Here is a 20,722-nt window from a genome sequence, read left to right as displayed (position 1 = left end):
TTAAATTTGTTGCTTATTCAAGTGATTCCACCCATTAATCAACTTCTACTTGGCATTTAGGGTTTAGGGAACGCGTTAACTAGCATGAAGATGCAGTAAAAGTAAGCAAGCAAGCTTAATTAATCTACCTTATAGTGCTAGGGTTACAAAACCAAGGACAAGGAACTCTATATTCAAGCATCTAAAGTTGAGGTTATATACTTACATACATATGATATGCGATGAAAATAATGCCAAATAAGGTTAGCATAATATAGCAAAACAAGCAACATGATTTCATTTTGTTTGTTCTATCTAAATCCAGATTATTTGTGCCTGTATGTAACTTGAGAAATAGGGTTTAAGTTCTAAAAATTAGTGGAAAACATAGGGTTTAGCTTGTTAATTAAAGAATTGAAAGAATGTATCAGTACTTTTACAATTCCTTTTTCTGAGGCAAAGACTTCATTGAATTCTCAGTATTCTGCAAGATGGCGTTGGGAAGTGTTTGCTCGTTTCTCTATGGCCGCTAAAACTATCTGATCCTGTTCTTGATGAGTTGCTGCCTGTAAAAGAAGTCACCACCTTTTTTTTTCTGGATTCCAAGTGGATCGGACTACCATATTGGTTCAAGCCTGGTGCCTCTGTGTCATGGAGGTTTTGTGTGTGTTTGCTCTATTTCTGCGTGTTTTCAGTATCTTATCTGTTGGAAGGTTGTTATGTTCCTAGGGAGGCTACTGAGTGTGCAGGCAAGTTACCTAAGTCTGCTGCTTCTAGTAAGAATAGCTTAACTGTCAACAACGGCTAGCTTTCTGTTATGGACATTAGTCTAACACAAAGATTTTAAGTTTTAGCAAGTTAATTTAAAAAGTAGGATTTAGGGTTTACGACCGGACAAAATAGCAATTATCCCAAAAACCAGAGAAAAAGTCTCTAGGGTTGAATGGAATAATATAAAATCAAACAATGTGAAAATCAGTCCACAAGCCGGATTGTTATAGCCAAAAATCGTCTTTATCCGAATTTTGTCAAAAATAGCAAAATCTCGGAAATCACTCTAAATTGAAATTCGAAATAAATTAAGCAATCTGCAAAAAATCCACCCAAATCAGATTTAAAATGACTTCCTAACTGACAAGCGAAATATTACCATAAATAGTAAAAAATAAATAAAATTAGTGATTCGGAGGGGAAAACGGCAGAATTTGAGGTCAAAAAAAAGGTCACATGGAGCCATGCTCGATGTGGACAGCGTGCGCGTCGAAAGGGACTTTCCGAATTGGGGTCTTATACGCGATTCCGACACCCGTAGCCAAAGTTATGGCCAAAAGACTGAAACGCACTCAAAACGGTCCCAATGAATAATATATCACACTTAACTCTCGTCTTTGCGCTGATCTACCAACTCATGGTATCTCAGCGCCATCAATGTGCAATCTGACAACTCAGCATCATCTGTCTCGGATCTCCATGCATCAGATTAAGGTAACAGTAATCCACATTCAAATTTGAATAACATATAAACACCGAGTGTAAAGCAAAAGGATCGTCTTTAAGAAGTTAAGTTTTAAAGAACACTAAAAAGTAGTAGTAAGTGTAATGGTTGAAGATTGTTTAAAGTTTACATAACTGTATACAAATTCAGCAAAAGGATAACTATAGCCATCTTCCTTGACTGTGCTGCACTTATAAACAATAATCCATCCCGGAACGGCTGTTTTAGAAACCATTATGTGGGGAATCACGTAGGTTTGATTACAAAAAATGGGTAAAAATGCATCTCTCTTTCCAATTATATTATACAATTCTATTCTTTTTTCTCTGCAAAAGTAATTTTATAAGAATTAAAAGGTGTTGTGGGGAGCAAACACCACAACTCACACAACATTTAAGACCAAAACCAAACAGTACGATGACATCAACAACACAAAAAACACCTGGGGAAAAAGCCCTTTAAACAAGCTTATAGTGTGCATTAATATCAACTCCTGAGAGTTTTACATTGCTTTTAGGGTGTCAGTTTTACGGTGTTACATATTTTCGGTGTTTCTATGTGAGGAGCTTATTTAAGATTGGTGTTTAGGTGTGTTGAGCTTTGCTCATTGCCTCACCAGCTTTATGCTGGTACTGTAGTCTTTTGGTTTTTAGTTTAAAAAAAACACATTATTAGCAAAAAAGTTTCTCCTGCATTTTTAGTACTCTTTCAAGAAATTCTGAAAGAAGGCCACGCAAAACGGGTGAAACAATCTATTCTAGCATGCTAAAGAAGCAGTTGCAAGTTGCAATAGTAGTCGGACAATGAATGTGTTGGGAATTATAAGATGGTACCCAGGGAAAACTAAGCTTTGGAATATCTGGGAGAATGAAATTTTGTTCCTAGAAATATATAAAAAAGACTGAGTAATCTTTTCCTGCTTTTTAAACAGATGTTAAAAGAAACGATCTTGGAGGTAATTCCAAAGCCTTTATTTCCTTAATTTTTGTTTCTAGTTATTTACCCCTCTTTATTTCTGTAATTAATTAGAACTGATGCTTAAGGAAGAAATCTGAGTTTAACTTTCAACTCATTTCATTCTGGGCCTATAGCTCTTATAAATGGAAGAAGCTTGATATGATTAAACTTAATTATCCCCACATTGAGTCCTTTCAATGAAATAGCAAGATTGGTTCATGACCCACACCCAAATTTATATTGGATTAACCGTAGCCCATGTCCTAAGTGTCTCCCATTCACAAATTTATATCATAGTAGTACCAATAAAAATAATATTTAACCTAAGATCAATATATTTATCTATTTGTTCAAAGGGTAATATATTTATTTTTATAATTTTAAACAAATAAAAATTGGAAAAAATAAAAAATTTATTTTTTAATTAAAGTAAGAAATTAATGAAAAAAAATAAAAACTTAAGTTTATTTTTTAATTAATTAGAATCCACTTTCTTGGGTTTCTTTATGAAGTTCAATTGATCAATTGTTTCTATTGATTTTTCTCCCCAATGCAATAGATAATCGTTGAGATTATTTTTATAGATTATCTATTATAATAACGTAATATTATAAATATTTTTATTAAATGATAATTTTATTAAGCTTTGAAAGCAGAAAGAAAAAAAAAACTTTCTTTATATTATATATACATGATAGATTTAATTATCGTACTTTAATATGATCATTTTTATTAAATAATCTCTTTGAATTCTGAAATTTCATATGTTAATTATTTGAATTCATTAAGATAAATTTTGCTATCTCCAAAATCTTATATAGTAAACATATTATCACATGTAATGCTAACTTAAATTTTTCACATTATACTTCAAAAAATAACATTAATTCAGTTAATTTATTTGACTTTAGTCAGAAATTGAATTTCAAAATTAAAAAAATATATATAAGGACTAAAAATAATAAAATTGGAGAACATGGACAAATCTATAATTTACACATAGCATGTGACTAATAGATTGAATTTAACATAATAAAATTAACTACTATTGTTTGGTTCATAACTGATATTTTAAAATTCAAACAGTATAGGGATTAAATCCATAACTTACATATATTAGAGGGGCTAATATCACAATTTGACCAAGAAAATCAAATAAAGAAAGCCAGTGCGCATAAGTGCAACCCCTGATATTATGACTTCTATTAAATACTTTTACCACGTAAACTAGGTAGTACTTTTCTTAAACTTGAAATGAGAAGAAGAAGAAGAAGAGTCTCACAGGAAACCCCTTAAGGATTCCTTTGATATATAGGAAGAAGAAGAAGACTCCCACAGGAAACCCCTTAAGGATTCCTTTGATATATAGGTATAAATATTAAGCAATTACTGCAATGCTAAAATACATATACAGTCAAAGGTCGGTGACAACATGATCCGTTAATTTATTAATATAGACCCCTATCATTTTCATGCTAGTGATCTCAGCTTGAATTTTATATCTTTTTTCTACTTCAATTTTATAGATTATTTAAAACACTTCCATCACAAGATGCATACATGCACCCAACAATCCAAATACAGCCATTAAGCTAAAACAACATACCCTTAAGCTTACTCTTCAACAATCAGTGCTTTTAATATGAAAGAAAAGTCCAAACATACATACCTCAGAGAATTGTAGTCTCCAAAACACCATGAATTTGAGAAAGCATAAGACCGGCAGTGAGATGGAAGAAAATGGAACTAATTGTATGAGAAAACAGCAAATGTGGCATATAAATAACAAGATATGAAATCTGCAAAAGTCAGAGAGGTTGGTTCATGAAATCTGAGTAGATAAGATAAAGTAAAAGAGAATCTAAGCAAAAGTTAACATAATACGTTGCATGGCAGGTCATCACATGGTTTGAGCAGGAAATGTAAATAAAGCTTTATCAAATATCCAACAGATAAGTACTGTAAATCATGTTAAAGCTGTGGAGGAGAAAAGGTGCATGGAGATCACATGGTGGGAGTTGGTAAGGAAGCATATGATTATTCTATTCATTGAATATGACTCTTCAGGTTTTATTTATGTATGTATGTTTAACACATAAATATGAAAATATCACTTTCAAAGATTCTTTATATATATGAAAAAACTTCAAAAGAAACTAACCAAAACCATACTGAATGCATACTCATATCGAACACTTACATCCGAATCCAACTAACACAGGCAAAGCATCAAGGAACCAGTTCAGCTTGTAAAGAGCCACAACATGACCCATATATACACATAAAAGCTCGAACTTTATTGTTAAAAGCAGAAATATTTGTTTCATAAAGACAGAAAAAGGAACTTTATTCCTGTTAAAAATAAGAACTGATCACTAACTGGTAAGTGCTAGCGCCGTGCTGACAATCATATATTAATATTTATGAAAGAGAGGCTTTGAAAAAGGTGTAAGATCAAAAGGTTATTCTTTTTAGAGTTTGAAACTCTAATTGCATACAATAAGTGCCAGTTGCCAACCGAGCTTGACAATGATCAAACAAAACATAACTGTAATCTTTGACAAAAACCAGGGTTTCACACCCAAACCTTAATATATTAGTATCCATGACTTACCATATCTTAGAAAAATCTTTAATAAAGTCTTTCAGAAAAGGGAACTGTATTTCCAAGCACCAAATTCTTTAATTTGAATTGACTGCAGGGGAAATGGTAAAACACCCCTTATCTTTAATTATGTGAACCGACCATGAAGACAAAAGTATCAACAATCTTTTGGTTGTATGAAATCACATGGTGCTTGTAGAATCAACAAGTTAGAAATAAGAAACAACTCACGTAGAAGAGAGTGCCGATACAGGGGACAGCGAAAAAGTGCCTATATCTTTAGAATGGATCTCAAAGGGAACAACAGATAAACTGTTGGTGCGCAAAATGCCAATGTCCCAGTCGAAATTTAAGTGTTGTTTCCATTTATCTACCTTAAACCAAACACATGCGATAGAAAGGTTCATTACCTGCATCTATCAATGGGAAATATTGGTACTGGAAGCAAAGATTGGATCCAACTTTGAGATATTCTGATTTCAAAATCAATTTATTAATAAGGATATATTTTTTTGTTAAAAAGATTATCTAGTAAAAGATAATATTATTCTTTCTAAAGGATATATCTATAGTGTGATGATTTGCATTGTTAATAATCTAAAAGAATATGAATATATACTATTTTAGAATCATTCTAAATTATTAAAAAAAATGAAACGAGCCAAATTTTAGCAACTGACGTGCACCTTTAAGTTTAGAGTTCTTGAACATCCAAATTAAGCATGACTGTGTTCAAAAGACAAGTAACTTCATCAGATATAAACAATACAAAGAAACAACAGCAAATAAAGAGGAAGATAGAATAAACGATATTCACAAAATGATGAATATTCGCGGCAGATGGAGTGCCAAAGAGAATGAAAGGGCCCATTAGGGCCCGACAAAATAACAAAATAACCAATTCTGCTTTCACCCAAAACAACCACCAGCTTGCAACCTCTTCTTAACGTTCACTCTGCTTCTTCAACTCTTCTTGGTCCTGGTTTACTACAAGTTCCATTCCTAAAGGAACAACCTTTAGAATTTGTCTTAACTCTTGAAACCGAGCAGCATGTAAGGGTTTAGTTAGAACATCGACAACTTGAAACCTAGCAGGAACATAATTCACTTCAAGCATTCCGCTGCTAATATTTTCACGAACAAAGTGAACTTCAAGGTCTACATGCTTGATTTTTGCATGTAAAACTGGATTAGGTGTCATATCTGAAACTCGGTTTAGTACTTTCGTGCTAACCTGAGAGGAGGTAAACAAGCCCACTAGACTTATAGAATAGCTTGAACCAATTTAAAGATGGATTTGGCTTGGGTTAGGCCCAAATGATAGAAAATGGGTATTTTTATTAGTTGAGTGGTATTAGACCATTTTATTTCCAAAAGTTGACTTGTTTTAATTAGGGATGATGTAAATGGCTAAATTACTCCCTCTATTAACCCCGTTTTCATCATTCATTATCTCTTCTTCCCACCTTTTATTTTCATAATTTTTCTTTCCCCAAACAAACTGTAAAGGTAAAAACTTGGTAACTCTACAAGCTCATTTTGAAATTTCCAAGATAAAAATCATAATCATAATCCCCTTACCTCAAGCTTTCATTTAAGCTCATAATCTCATAGTTTGGCCATAATGACCATAGATGGGGGTTTTAGTGGGGGTTTAGGGCCTAGGGAATTCTAGCTCGTTTTTTGTAGATTTGAGTTTAGGAAAGTGTTCTTCGCCTCATTTTAGTCTCATAAACAAGTTAGTAACCCATATCACATGTTATGCTAGCGATGGAGATTGAAGAAGTTTCTAAAACCAAGGCCAAGGTAACATATTTCTAACTTTCATATATCATTTGTGGGTCATTAAGAGCATTTTCTTAACTAGCACTAGTTTATGAAATACTTGAGCATATTTATGGTAAATTCTAGTTTGAAGTGTTTTTAAGCATGAAAAATGACCTCTTATGACCTCTACAAACTTACATAAGACTTAAACATAAACTAATGACCTTAAGGGGATAAATGGGTAGGATTAGGTTGTATTTTCGAGCCCAAAATAGGACATTTCTGGGTTCGAGTATCGGTATTGGAAGAATAGTACCGACACCGTTCATCAGCTAGCTTGAAATAAGGGAGCTTTAGAAGGGTAAGTACTGATACTTATCATAGAGTATCAATATTGTGGGTTCGATACTCGCAGGGTAGTATCAATACCGAGTGTACTTAGCAGATTCTAGTAGACAATTTTAGTATCGATACTCATAGGAGTATCAATACTCCACAAGTTTTGATATTTCATATAGGAGTATCGATACTAAGGAAAATTTCCACATATTCAACCATAATTTGGTATTGATACTAAGAGTAGTATCGATATCGTAGTATGCCAATATCAATACTCCAATTAAGAGTATCAGTACCCTCGTCATGATTTGGGTAAGAAACATGTAACATCTCAAGTATTTTTGGTTATAGATCAAAGGCTATCTAAACTCCATAAATAAGATTTCAAGTGAGAACAACATTAACAACTGTAATTACATCTAGAAACGATATAAATTAGGAAATCATAAAACTAGCATTGTATGATGCTCAGGAAACAATAGGACACCCGAGTCACTCTATTAGTAGAATAAACATTTGTATGTTAATGTCCAGACAAGTCTCAATTAGTGCATAAGGTACTTTTTGCCAACCAGGCGTAGATGCCCCAAGTACTCGTAAGCAGTTGGTTGGCCGAGTGAATGTTTCTGATGTAGAAATTTCGGACCTCACCCTAGGTAGGCTAGAGGGGTATATGTCTCAGAGATGTAACGAAACCCTCCGAACACACCATGATGCCTACTTTTGTATATATGCTAAGTTTATCATCTTTGTATGCTAAGATTTATGTTTACTAGCATGTGCATGTAGATGAACGCATATAGTATAGTTTGGTTATTAATGTCATATTAAGCTTGTGAGTTCAACGTTTGAAATTTGTTTCTATGTGCAGGTTCCTATAAGGAGCATTCGAGGAGCTTATCATGCAGTTCGCATTCCAGACCAGCATCATCTTTTGAGTACATCTTGAGTATATTTTTAGAGGGCATATATTGTATATGGACCTTTGGTATTCGAGTCGTAACTGTATTTTGAAATACCTTTTCAAATTGGTTTGGTTGAATTTTGGGGGCCCCGATTTGTAAATTTAAATACCTTATTTCTTTTTTATGATCGTATGGATATTTTTATATGGTCTTATGATTTTTTTAAAAAAGAAAATGTTTGGGTCAGCCACTTCAGTGGTCCTGTGTAGCATATTAATATATCGGTCTTGGGATTGTATTGGATTAGGAAGTTACAATATCAATCGTTCTAGTATTATTGCACCAAATCATATGTGCTTGAGAAAGACAAACATTCATGTCATGCAAGAGCATTCACCCATAGAACTTCAGAGGTGCATTAGCAAGACTTCGATATTCTGCCTCTATTGTAGACTAAAATAGAAACCTTTGTTTTTTTTAACTCAACTGATGCAACTCAGAAGCTAGCACTTTGATCCACGGAGAAATCAAGCGAATAACAGTGAAAGCTTCATTGCTTTGTATCAAGCCTCAAGATTCCGGCGAATGATACCATCTTAAGAAAACAAACTAGAGAAAACAAACTGAAAGAACATACTTCTTGATTGATTAACACCTTGAGTACAAGAGGTTTTATACATAGGGTTTACATGAGATTGCATACAGTTACACTCAGCAACAAAGCTTAACTGCTACCTAACTCAACGAGGCAATTGCTACTTCACTCTATAAGTAAACTGATGAAACATCTTACTTACTTCAATAGTCTGATAGTTCTTGTCGACAATTTTGATTTAGTCCATGTCTTCTTTGGACAATTCAAACCCCTATCTTTGAAATTATCTTGCAATCTCTCAAACTTTGATATATTTGGTATCACAACTGTGTTCCGTTGGATTCCCCAACAAAGAACAATCTGAGCCATTGTTCATAGTTCATAGTCTCAAACTCCGAAAATAATTCATCGTATGCATCTTGTAACTCATTAAAAGAATATGAATTTAATTCATTTGAGTTAGAAGATACCTCGGGCTCTTCACGAGCCATTAAGAACACCACCTTTGTTGGTTCTTATTTCTTGTTTCCATGAAGCTTTTCGAGCTTATTCCAAAGCTCCTTGGCACTTGAACAAGAAGAAACTCCTTTATTTACTTCAAATACAAGAAATAAGTAACTCATTATTCTTGGAGTTCATAGTTCATATTCTTTTAATGAGTTACAAGATGCATACGATGAATTATTTTTGGAGTTTGAGACTATGAACTCCAAATACAAGAGATTGATTTCTAATTTTTAAAGTTGAAAATGATTTTCTTTTGAAAGCTAAAATGGATTTTGAAAACCAAAATGAAATTTTGAAAAAGGATTTAGAGCTTTCAAAAATGAAAAATTGAAAGTTTTGAAAAAGAATATTTTGATTTAAAAGTTAAGCTTGAATGCTTAACGAAAGAAAAAGAAATCATTTTAAATAATTCATCTAGTTTCATAATGACAAAATTCTCACATTGTCATTATCATGGTCACAAGGAACATACTTGTCCTTTGAAAAAAAAATGTTTTAAAATTAGATAAATATGGGTTCCCAAGGGAACAAGGGGCATTAAAACTAATGTTCAAGGATCCAAAGCAATTTGGATACTGAAATCTACTTAAATGTCTCTTGTAGGTGTGTGGGAGGAATGGTGATGAAGATAATCAAATGCTCTAGCCACACTTGAAAAGGAATGGGTAACCTCTATGCTTAATGTTTTTTATTTTGATTATTTGGTTGCTCATTTAGCTTTATGCATGCATGAGTTTTGGATTTTAAATGATTATGCATCGTTTTTAATCTCATTTATGTTGAAAAATGTTTTATGATGAACATTTTAAATTTTTAATGATTCTTTCATAATTTTTAGTTCATCATGATGAATTTTGGTCAAAATTGATTTTCAATGCAAATGATATCTCTCTAACAATTGATATCAACTTTTCAAATGCTTTGTTTTTACAAATTTTAAATTTTTGACCTAAATTTAAATGTTTATGCATGTGCTTTAAATGTTAAAGATATCTCTCTAACAATTGATAACAAATTCTTCAAATGCATAACATTTTTGAAAGCTTTATGAACATGTACTTAATTTCAATTATTGACATTGCATAAAGTATTTTAGACTTGGATATATTGAATTTCATGTACTACTAACATGTTTGTTGTTCTTTGTTGAAATTCAATTTTGTTTAAGTGTGAAGCTTTTAAAGTCAATTTTTGTTTGGAATGCACTTTTTGAGGGGGAGCTTTGATTTTTCAAATGTTTTTAATGACAAGTTTATTTCTTACTCTCCAATGTTATTTTAGAACTTTAAAGTTGAATTCTTTTTGATCTAACAAAAAGGGGGAGAAGTATAGGTTTGAAAAATTCAATTTCTTAATGAAAAAGGGGAGCTGAACATTTTCATTTTTATTTCCAACAATTGATATCTTTTTCATTAAACATTTTATTAAGAGAGAGTTTTGCCAAAAACAATTTTTCAAATGTTTTGTTATATCTAAAAGGAGGAGATTGTTGAACTATATTTTGATATAATAATTTAAGGCAAAATGTTTTTGGAATTGAATTTAATTTATTCAAAGTCCATTTAAAAGTGGAATTGAGCACAAAATGATTTTCTGGACAAGTAGTATTGATATTGTTCATATGATACTGATACCAAAGGTAAGAGAAGTATTGATACTCACTATGTAGTACCGATACTACCAGTATTGCTCAAATTCCATAATGTAAAAATAGAACCGATACCCAAAGGAGTACCGATACTACTCTATATAGTAGTATTGATACCATCAGGCCCCAACGGCTAGTAATGGCTAGTTGATTTAAATATAACAAAGGTAGTACCGATACTTCCTTTAGGAGTATCGGTACCCTCTATTCTGAGCAACTTTATTTTGCACGAAAATTAATCCCCAACATCTCTAAACCACCTCCAACAGCTAGAAACAACCACAACAACATTCCAACACATAAATACAAGTTGAGGATACTTTAAGAAAGGTCAGAACACCTATCCAAGCCTTCAAACACAAGAGAAGAGTTTTCCATTCTTATTTTCATTTCTCTTGTAAATATTGTGTTTTAGTGAGCTTAAATTTGTAAATACCTACCTTGTAAGGGTTTTCTTGTTTACACTATCTTTCCTTTTGTAAAAGGGGGTTGGTTTTAGTTTAGCCATTGAAAAACTAGGGAGTGTAAAGGTTATCTTTTGATCTTGTAAAAAGAAAGAACAAATTAGTGAATTTGTTAGAAAATCCTTATTGAGGAGCTAATGTATTGGAGGTAGACTTATTTGAGAAGCCGAACCACTATAAATCATTGTGTTCATTATCTTATATTTTTCTCTCCTTACTCCCTAAACAAATTTTATCAATTAACCTCTTTTACTTTTTCGGTTGTTCAATTGAGCCTCTTTAGAATCCCAATAGAGTTAGAATCAAATAATATTATAATATGATAAATATTTATAATTAAATTTAAACAGAAACTTGAAAATTCAATTCAATTCGATTTAATTTAAATTTTATAAACTCATATCGAAAAAATTTTGAGTCAACTATTTTATAAACTGAATTGAGTATTTAGGTCCAATATAACCCTAAACCCAACATAATCACTTATTATTTACTTATAGTTGGTTAATTTTTTTCAAAATAATTATGTTTTAAGGGTTTAGGGCTACTAATTCAAGCTAGGTTTGTTATGGTAGATTTTGATAATGGATTATGAATTTGGGGTTGGGCATATAATTGAAGTATTTTAAATTTGAGGTTTAGAATGTAATTGAAGCATTTTGGATTTTGGGTTTAGAATGTAATTGATGATTGTGTTGCAAGTTTTAAAAGTTGGGGGACCTAAATGCAAGCGCCTGAAAAGTTCATTGACTATTTATGTAATTTACCCTAACGGCATTGAAACGTCCGTTACGTCGGGAACCAGAATGCAAACGAACTAAATATTTGGTGACTGTATAAGTTTTAAAAGTTTTGAGACATATATGCAAGAATCTGAAACGTTTAGTGACCATTTATATACTTTACCCTATTATTTATATTAGTGTGTAAAACAAAATCTATGCCGGTGGCAGTGCCATCATTGCTTCCGCTTTGTTTTCTCCCTCTATGAATATGATCTATCTTCTCTAATAAATTCTCTAAAAATAGGAGAGAAAGAAAATAAAACTAATTTTCTTTGCCTCATTTTCACTTCTTCAAACGGGAATAAAAAAAACCATCCTTCAGCCGACCAAACCCTAAAACGATTCCATTGTTCTAATCAAACGCAACAGAGATAGAGCCACTCGTTAACTGAGAGAGAATCATTGAGTTGAATCGGTCGGAGCAAGATCCGATTTCGAGGTTGTAAACAGACTTAATTTTATTAAATGGGTGCAGCGGGTTCAAAACTTGAGAAAGCTTTGGGCGACCAGTTTCCTGAAGGCGAAAGATATTTTGGCCTTGAAAACTTTGGCAACACTTGTTATTGCAACAGCGTGTTGCAGGTTCTTTATATATATTTTTTCATTTACAATTCATTTTTGAATCTAATTCGATTTGTCTTTCTCTTACTCTGAAAATCATGCTGAATCCATTCGTTTATGTTAGTTCCAATACTTTGAATTTGATTGGTTTTTAATTTTAAGCATTGAACAATTTTTTATTATTCGTACATTATGCAAATATGTCACGGTACATGTTTCTTATTATTTTCTTTGCAAGTATGAATGTTTCCACATTTTGATTGCTGCAGCATTTATATATTCGTGTACCTTTTTGACTAATGCGTTTGACTCTGTGATAGCTGTTGGAAGCAAGTCAATTTGTCAAGAAACCCTGAAGTGAATTGCATGTATCTGATTCTCTCTCTTTCCCGTTTAGCTGTTAATTTATTGTGTAATTGCATATTGTATATGCATTCAGTTGGCATACAACAATGTAGTTTGAAATTGCAAGGTTTACATTTTAGATAAGCTTGCTGAGATGGTGTGGACCTAATGTTGGTCATGACAGCTATCAACTAATATTTCAAAAGGAAAGCTGTCCTGTGTTTGGAATTTCGATGTCAATGCTAAACTAAATGATTATGTTATTCATCATAACTGCTTCTGTAATTCAGATTTCATTATACATGCTCATGTTTAATACTTTTAATATTGCTTTTATTCCTCTATTCGTTTAAGCTGGTTGATTGTTGCAAAGGCAAGCGTTGTGAAATTTATTGATTAGGTTAACTTATGTTGGTATGATAGCTATTAGATATTGAAGTTTTATGCAGGGTTGATAGGTTTACTTGGATCACCCAACATTGAATTGTCTGAACAATCATATCTGAATGAATGCAACTGCAACTTTTCATTACCAAATTCTTTAGTCCCTGTGAACATTTCTTTTGTCATTTGTTCTTTGGTAATCTGAGATCCTTGGTGACACTTCATTCTAATTAATTTTGCTCGAGTTGGGAAGTAGTAGCATTTGGTAATTCTAAACGTTTTATGATATATTGTTGAGTGTTGAATGTTTGTATTTAAAATTTATGGGAAACAATTCCTGCTCAGCTTCAACCAATGTCTTATTTCATTTTCTCATTTTTTTCAGGCACTTTACTTTTGTGTCCCGTTTCGTGAACAGCTGCTCGAATATTATTCAAATTATAAAAATGGTGCTGATACTGAAGACAATCTACTGATATGCTTGGCTGATCTGTTTACACAGGTAAAACTCTGCTAAAAATGTAGTGTTATTGACGAGCAATTGTTCTTTAGAGTCAGCAGGTTGCTTTTTCCTGCCAAGGTGGTATTTTGTCTTAGCCAGTGGTGTTGCCATGTGTGTTTTCAAAAATTAAAAGCATTTTTTGAATGATGTCCAGATCAAATATCAGCATTAGTTTCTTTTTTATGAAAATATTGGACATAAGTTGCAATGTCATGTTTTGATCTTGGTTTTCAAGAATGATCCACTTATTGAAAACACTATGAGCCCAATGGTTAGAAGTATGAAAACTCAACACATCATCTTTGTAGAAATCAGACTATAGAAAGAAAACAGACGGTAGGAAACAATCAAGTCTGTTATTTTATTCTTGCATACTTTCAATAGAAACATATTACATATTTATATGCAAATTATGCCTCTAAACTAGGAAACTCTAAGTTAGGAAAGATACTAATCCTAGGAGATGTAATCCCTTGAAATAAGGGATTTGAAAAACAGAAAATAATTACAGAATCTCTTGACAGCTCATTTCTATAATTCCTACACTCCCCCTCAAACTGGTGTATATATGTTGTATATACCCAGTTTGAATGACAGCTCATCAAATTTACTCGTGGAAGGGCTTTGGTGAAGATATCTGCAAGCTGTTTCTTCGTCGGAATGTACTGCAGTTGTGCAACTCCATTGTTGACCTTCTCGTAAATAAAATGTAAGCACAGTAGCCACTAACTGACCTTCTATCAGTTAATTCACCTCCCCAGCTTGCTCTAAACTCTGACTCAGCACTTCTTACTTCTCCAAGTCACCAAATTACCCCAAACGTAAGCACAGTAGCCACTAACTGACCTTCTATCAGTTAATTCACCTCCCCAGCTTGCATCCGTATAAACCTTCAATGTTCTGTCTTGATTTTTTTCTAAATATAAGTCCAGCTCCTGGGGTAAACTTCAAGAACCTTATAATTCTGTTAATAGCTTCCAAATGTTCTTCTCGAGGATCACTCATATGTTGGCTGACAATGCTTACTGAGTATGCAATATCAGGCCTGGTCAGTGAAAGGTAGATCAACTTCCCAACTAACCTTTGGTAGGTTTCCTTGTTTACTGGATTTCCAGTCTGGTCCTTGCAAAATTTCAAGCCTGGCTCCATTGGAGTTTCAACTGGTTTGCAGTCGAGTATCCTTGTTTCTGCAAGAAGATCCAAAACATACTTACGTTGGTTTATGACCAGCCCTTCTTCGGACCTTGAAACTTCCATACCCAGGAAATACCTCATACTCCCTAAATCCTTGGTTTCAAACTCCTTTGCAAGATTCATCTTTAGCTTTTCTATTTCTTCTATATAACTGCCAGTTATAATCATATCATCTACATAGACAATTAGGAGGGTTATCTTACCACTCGGTGTAATTTTTCTGAATAATGTGTGATCCGCTTGGCTTTGTTTGAAACCATTTTGTGTCATAGCCTTAGCAAATCGATCAAACCAAGCCATGGGAGACTGTTTTAAGCCATATAAGGATTTATTGAGCTTGCACACAGTTTTCTTAGTGACCTTTCCTTTTAATCCGGGGGGACCTCCATGTATACTTCTTCTTCAAGGTTCCCATTCAGAAAAGCATTCTTTATGTCCAGCTGATGCAATTTCCAGTCCATGTTAACAGCTGCTGATAACAATATTCTGATGGTATTCAATTTTGCAACCGGTGCAAAAGTCTCCTGTTAGTCAATGCCATAGGACTGAGAAAAACCTTTAGCAACCAGCCTTGCCTTGTATCTTTCCACACTCCCATCCGAATGATATTTGACTTTGAATATCCACCTACATCCAACAGCTCTCTTCCCTTCTGGCAAATCTGTCAAACTCCATGTCTTATTCTTTTGCAACGCTTTTATCTCCTCTTCCACAACCTTTTTCCACTCAGGAGATTGAAATGCTTCTGTCACATTTCTTGGGATTTTCACACTGTTAATGCTGACAGTGAAGGCCTTGAAATTATGCTGTAATTTCCCATATGCAACATATTTATGGGATAAGCAGTGCATTTTCTTACCCCATTCCTAATAGCAATAGGAAAGTCATCAAGATCAACAGTAGTAGCCTCTTGGTAACCATCATTACCTTCTGTTTCAGATGCAACAGGATCCGAATTTGGTTCTTGGCGAATGCTAGGCTGACTGATTTCTTCAGCAACATCTTTCCTTCTTCTTGAGTAAACACTGAGTTGTTTCGGATGGGGAGTTATGGTTTCAGGGTCATTGTTAGGTGCATTTTTTATAGTGGTGGAAGGGGTTTTGCACGGACTAGAGTTCTGAGGTAAGAAGAAAGGTAATTCATCAAAGTTATTTAGGTTATTCCCATCACCCTCACTAGAAACTGGAACTATGCTAGCCGGCTTTGGAGAGACAGTAATAGGTAAAGAAATGATAGGCTGTAAAGAACTATTGGTTTGAACAGACTGAAATTCCTTGTAACTCTCCCCCTGAATTTTGTTCCCAAAAAATAAGGTTGGTTTTCAAAAAATGTAACATCAAAGGAGACATATGTCTTTTTTGTGGAAGGTGAGTAACACTTGTAACCCTTCTGACTCGAAGAATAGCCCAAGAACACACACTTTATGGACCTAGGATCTAATTTTCCTCTGTTGTGGATATGAACAAAGGCTGTACACCCAAACACCCGAGGAGAAATACTTGAGTTTAAATGTTTAAAATGGGGAAAAAGTTGAAACAGAACCTTAGTAGGAATTTTGAAATCTAAAGTCTTACTTGACATTCTATTGATGAGGTACGTGGCTGTAAGAAGAGCTTTCCCCCAAATATACTTAGGAGCATTAGCAGCAAACAGAAGAGACCTAGTAACCTCTAGAAGATGTTTATTTTTCCTTTCTGCTACCCCGTTTTGTTGAGGTGTGTTGACACAAGACGTAAGGTGAACAATGCCTTTTTCCTTAAAGAAATACCCAAGAGTTTTATTCAAATGCTCACTCCCATTGTCACTCCTCAGAATTTTTATTTTTTGTGTCAAATTGGGTTTCAACTTTTTGATAAAAAACTTTTAAAAAGAGACTCAACCTCAGACTTTTCTCTCGTTAAGAATACCCATGTTGTCCTAGAGTAATCATCTATAAAAGACACAAACCACTTATACCCAGAAATACTTTTGACAGAAGGACCCCAAATGTCACTATGGATGATGGACAATGGTTCGAATTTGGCTGCAATATATGGTTTTCTGGTGTGTTTGGCTATTTGACAAATTTCACAGGAAAACAAAGATGGATCTTTATTTATAAATAAGTTCGGTAACATTTTGGAAAGAGAGTAAAAATTAGGATGACCTAATCTAGAGTGCCATAACATAATTTTATCGGTATTGAGATCAGAAGATAAAATTGGTTTCCTAAGAGCACTGGATAAGGCATGATTATGAGATGTTTTTCCTCCAAGGGTGTACAATCCTTTGCCCAGCCTAGCACTGCCAATCACCCTCTTCAAGTCTTGTGCCTGAAAAATGCAACCACCAATACCAAACACAACATTACAACCAGAATCTTTAATTAATTTGCTGACTGACAGCTGATTGCATGCAAGTCTAGGAACATAGAGGACATTATGAAGTATTAGATTTTTGTTTAATGTAACAGAACCACTCCCTTTGACTGTAGTGAGAGAGCCATCTGCTATTTTGATAGAAGCTGGTAAGCTGCTTTCATTATATTCCTCCAAGAGATCAATATTTCCCGTCATATGATCTGATGCACCCGAGTTATTATCTATTGTACCGAGAAAGCATATGGATTATTTCCATCAATAGCAGTATAAGTCACATTGGTAGGCTTGGCTGTCATACTGCTCAAAATCTGCTGCAGCTCCTTTATCTGTTTCTTGCTAAAACTGCTTGAGGAATCATCTTGAGAGGGAATATGGGCCTCCTTTTGAAACCTGGACCGTGTGGGCTGCCAGTCGGCTGGTTTTTCGTGCAGCTTCCAACATTGGTCTATCATATGGCCTGGTTTCTTACAATGTTCACACCAGAGGCGATTTTGCCTCTGCTGCACTGAAAATCTGAAATCTGAAAAAACAGTTTGAGATGGGCTGGTCTGGGAAGTGATTTCGGATGAGGGATCCCGATTAGCCATGAAAAGAAATAGAGTTGAACAGGAATTGATTTAAAGAGAAGCGGAAATCGGATTGATCGCTCTAACCTGATACCATGTAGAAATCAGACTATAGAAAGAAAACAGACTGTAGGAAACAGTCAAGTCTATTATTTTACTCTTGCATACTTTCAATAGAAACATATTACATATTTATATACAAATTATGCCTCTAAACTAAGAAACTCTAAGTTAGGAAATATACTAATCCTAGGAGATGTAATCCCTTGAAATAAGGGATTTGAAAAATAGAAAATAATTACAGAATCTCTTGACAGCTCATTTCTATAATTCCTACAATCTTCATGATGACTTAGGACGTGATTGGAAATGAAGATTAATATTGTTGTTAACTAGCTTATTACTAGAAGTTCCAATCAAAATTTGCATGAGTTACTGGTTTCATAGAAGAAAGAAAAATGTGTGCATTTTTATGTATGATCTGTGTTTGTTCCTATGCAAAATATCACTCATATCTCTTTTCTATTTCTTTTCTTTCCTTTTTTTGAAGGGTATCGTTTGATACTCCTATAATTGCATTTAGGAAACTGCTTAGATCCCAGAAAAGTGTTTTGCTTGAATATTTTTGGGGTCTAAATTTGTTGGGACTTGGGAAGATGATGCTTTTTCTATTTCTAGCTAATGTTATAGTTGGACTAGTGAATCTTTCACCTTCTCCTATAGGTACCTGTGTCACATATGTGGTCTGTACTTGATTACTACTGTGACTAACTATTGGTTGTTCATAATGTTTAGATAAGTTCGCAGAAGAAGAAAACAGGAGTCATTGCTCCAAAGCGCTTTGTACAGAGATTGAAGAAACAAAATGAGCTTTTCCGTAGTTATATGCACCAGGTATTAGACATCAATTACCTTATTTCTTCCTCTAAATTCACCATCTCCTTGGCTTATTCAAGGTTTCAATTACTGTAATGTAGTAGCCTTTTCCTATAATGTCAACCAAATATTGACTTTATTTTCTTCAATGGAAAATGCGGAGGAGAATAACTCTCTCTCTCTCTCTCTTTCTTGGTAGGATGCTCACGAGTTCTTGAACTTTTTGCTGAATGAACTTGTCGACATATTGGAGAAAGAGGCTCGAACAGCAAAAAATGAGGCTGAAACTTCATCACAACCTGAAAAGACTGCAAATGGTCCAAAGAATCCTCAGGCAAAAGGTGTTCAAAAAGAGCCTCTGGTTACATGGGTACATAAGAATTTTCAGGTGTTTTTGCTAGTCTTGTACTGTATTCCATTATTCTTAATCATTCTTGTTTTTTTCTTTACTTACTTTGCTTGGCATGAAATATAGATGAAATCAAGTATTTCTTTGCTCAGGTTATATTTAAGCTACAATGTAACTGGAAATCAAAGCGGCATATCTAAAATCCTTTTTGGATAAGTGACATTTCTATAATTGTAAGAAAAATACTAGGTCTACAAAGCATCTGTATGTTGTTGAAAAATTAAACTAATCTGTGCAATGACAGAAAATTAAATAGAAGCATTACTAATACTATCTAGAAATGCTGCAGGACATTGCATCATTGGTAAACCTCTTTTGTGTGTCCTTTTATCTACACTGCATCTTCTATTGATACTTTCAGTACTGCTTTCCTTTTCTTTCAATTATGATCTGTCATCTGTAAACTGTAAAGTGCAAACCATAAGATAACAAGGAAATGGTGGCTATCATCAGGTTTTTCACTTTAATTGTTTATTTGTTGACTATGCTTTGTAGAGCATGAATGCTGTTTAATTGCCAATTTATTCATTGACATGGAAGAACCTCATTTTCTCATGGGCCAACTTGAATCAGGGAATACTTACCAATGAGACTAGGTGCTTGCGATGTGAGACAGTGACAGCAAGAGACGAAACTTTCTTTGACTTGAGCCTTGACATTGAACAAAACAGCTCAATAACTAGCTGTTTGAAAAATTTTAGTTCTACTGAGACATTGAACGCCGAGGACAAATTTTTCTGTGACAAGTGCTGCAGGTAATTTAACTTTATATCTTTTTTTTTTTTGGCATCAGTTGATGTGTTTCAGTTTCAGATCAGGTTTATTTTTTTGGTTGCAGCTTGCAAGAAGCACAGAAGAGAATGAAGATAAAGAAGCCTCCTCACATCCTGGTCATCCATTTAAAGCGATTCAAGTACATTGAGCAGCTCGGCCGGTACAAGAAGCTCTCTTATCGTGTGGTTTTCCCGCTTGAGCTGAAGCTGAGCAATACTGTGGAAGATGCAGATTCAGAATATTCTCTGTTTGCTGTGGTTGTTCATGTGGGAAGTGGACCTAACCACGGGCACTATGTTAGCCTGGTGAAAAGTCATAACCACTGGTTATTTTTTGATGATGAAAATGTTGAGATGATCGATGAGTCAGCAATTCAGACATTTTTTGGGTCTGCCCAGGAGTATTCAAGCAATACAGATCATGGGTATATCTTATTCTACGAAAGTCTTGGTGCAAACAAGAATAGTTGAGAAGAGGTTTTGATTTTCTTTTTACCATGAGTTACTGTTTAGAAACAGTTGAAAAGGAATCAAATAGACAAGCTGTGCATATATGTTAGAATCATTAAATGTGAAATAAGAAGGCTATTTTGCAAATGAGGAGATAGATAAGTTGTGTTTAGCAGCTTTGAATGTCCTGTAATTACAATGTAGGTCTTAGGAGAGTTTGACCTATACATTTTGGTACATTCATTGGAGACTTTCA

The 20,722-nt window shown here is 33.9% G+C and overlaps 1 protein-coding gene across 2 annotated transcripts; it reads left to right on the top strand.

The window, feature by feature from the left end:
- The first annotated feature begins 12,322 nt into the window (after positions 1 to 12,322).
- Positions 12,323 to 20,682, top strand: LOC120119112 (ubiquitin carboxyl-terminal hydrolase 3). 2 transcript variants are annotated; one of them, XM_039138997.1, is made up of 6 exons: positions 12,338 to 12,628; positions 13,722 to 13,838; positions 18,754 to 18,852; positions 19,034 to 19,222; positions 19,817 to 19,998; positions 20,082 to 20,682. In XM_039138997.1, the coding sequence occupies exons 1-6, from the start codon at positions 12,512 to 12,514 to the stop codon at positions 20,485 to 20,487; spliced, it is 1,110 nt and encodes a 369-aa protein (XP_038994928.1). In that variant the 5' UTR covers positions 12,338 to 12,511; the 3' UTR covers positions 20,488 to 20,682. The 2 variants fall into 2 exon arrangements, with proteins under 2 accessions (XP_038994929.1, XP_038994928.1); XM_039138998.1 differs by lacking the exon at positions 19,034 to 19,222 and having other exon boundaries at positions 12,323 to 12,628.
- Positions 20,683 to 20,722: the final 40 nt, after the last annotated feature.

Source organism: Hibiscus syriacus, unplaced genomic scaffold, assembly GCF_006381635.1.
Source record: "Hibiscus syriacus cultivar Baekdansim isolate YM2019G1 unplaced genomic scaffold, ASM638163v2 tig00110331_pilon, whole genome shotgun sequence".
Classification (NCBI taxonomy): Eukaryota; Viridiplantae; Streptophyta; class Magnoliopsida; order Malvales; family Malvaceae; genus Hibiscus; species Hibiscus syriacus.
This window is presented reverse-complemented; position numbering and strand designations above follow the sequence as displayed.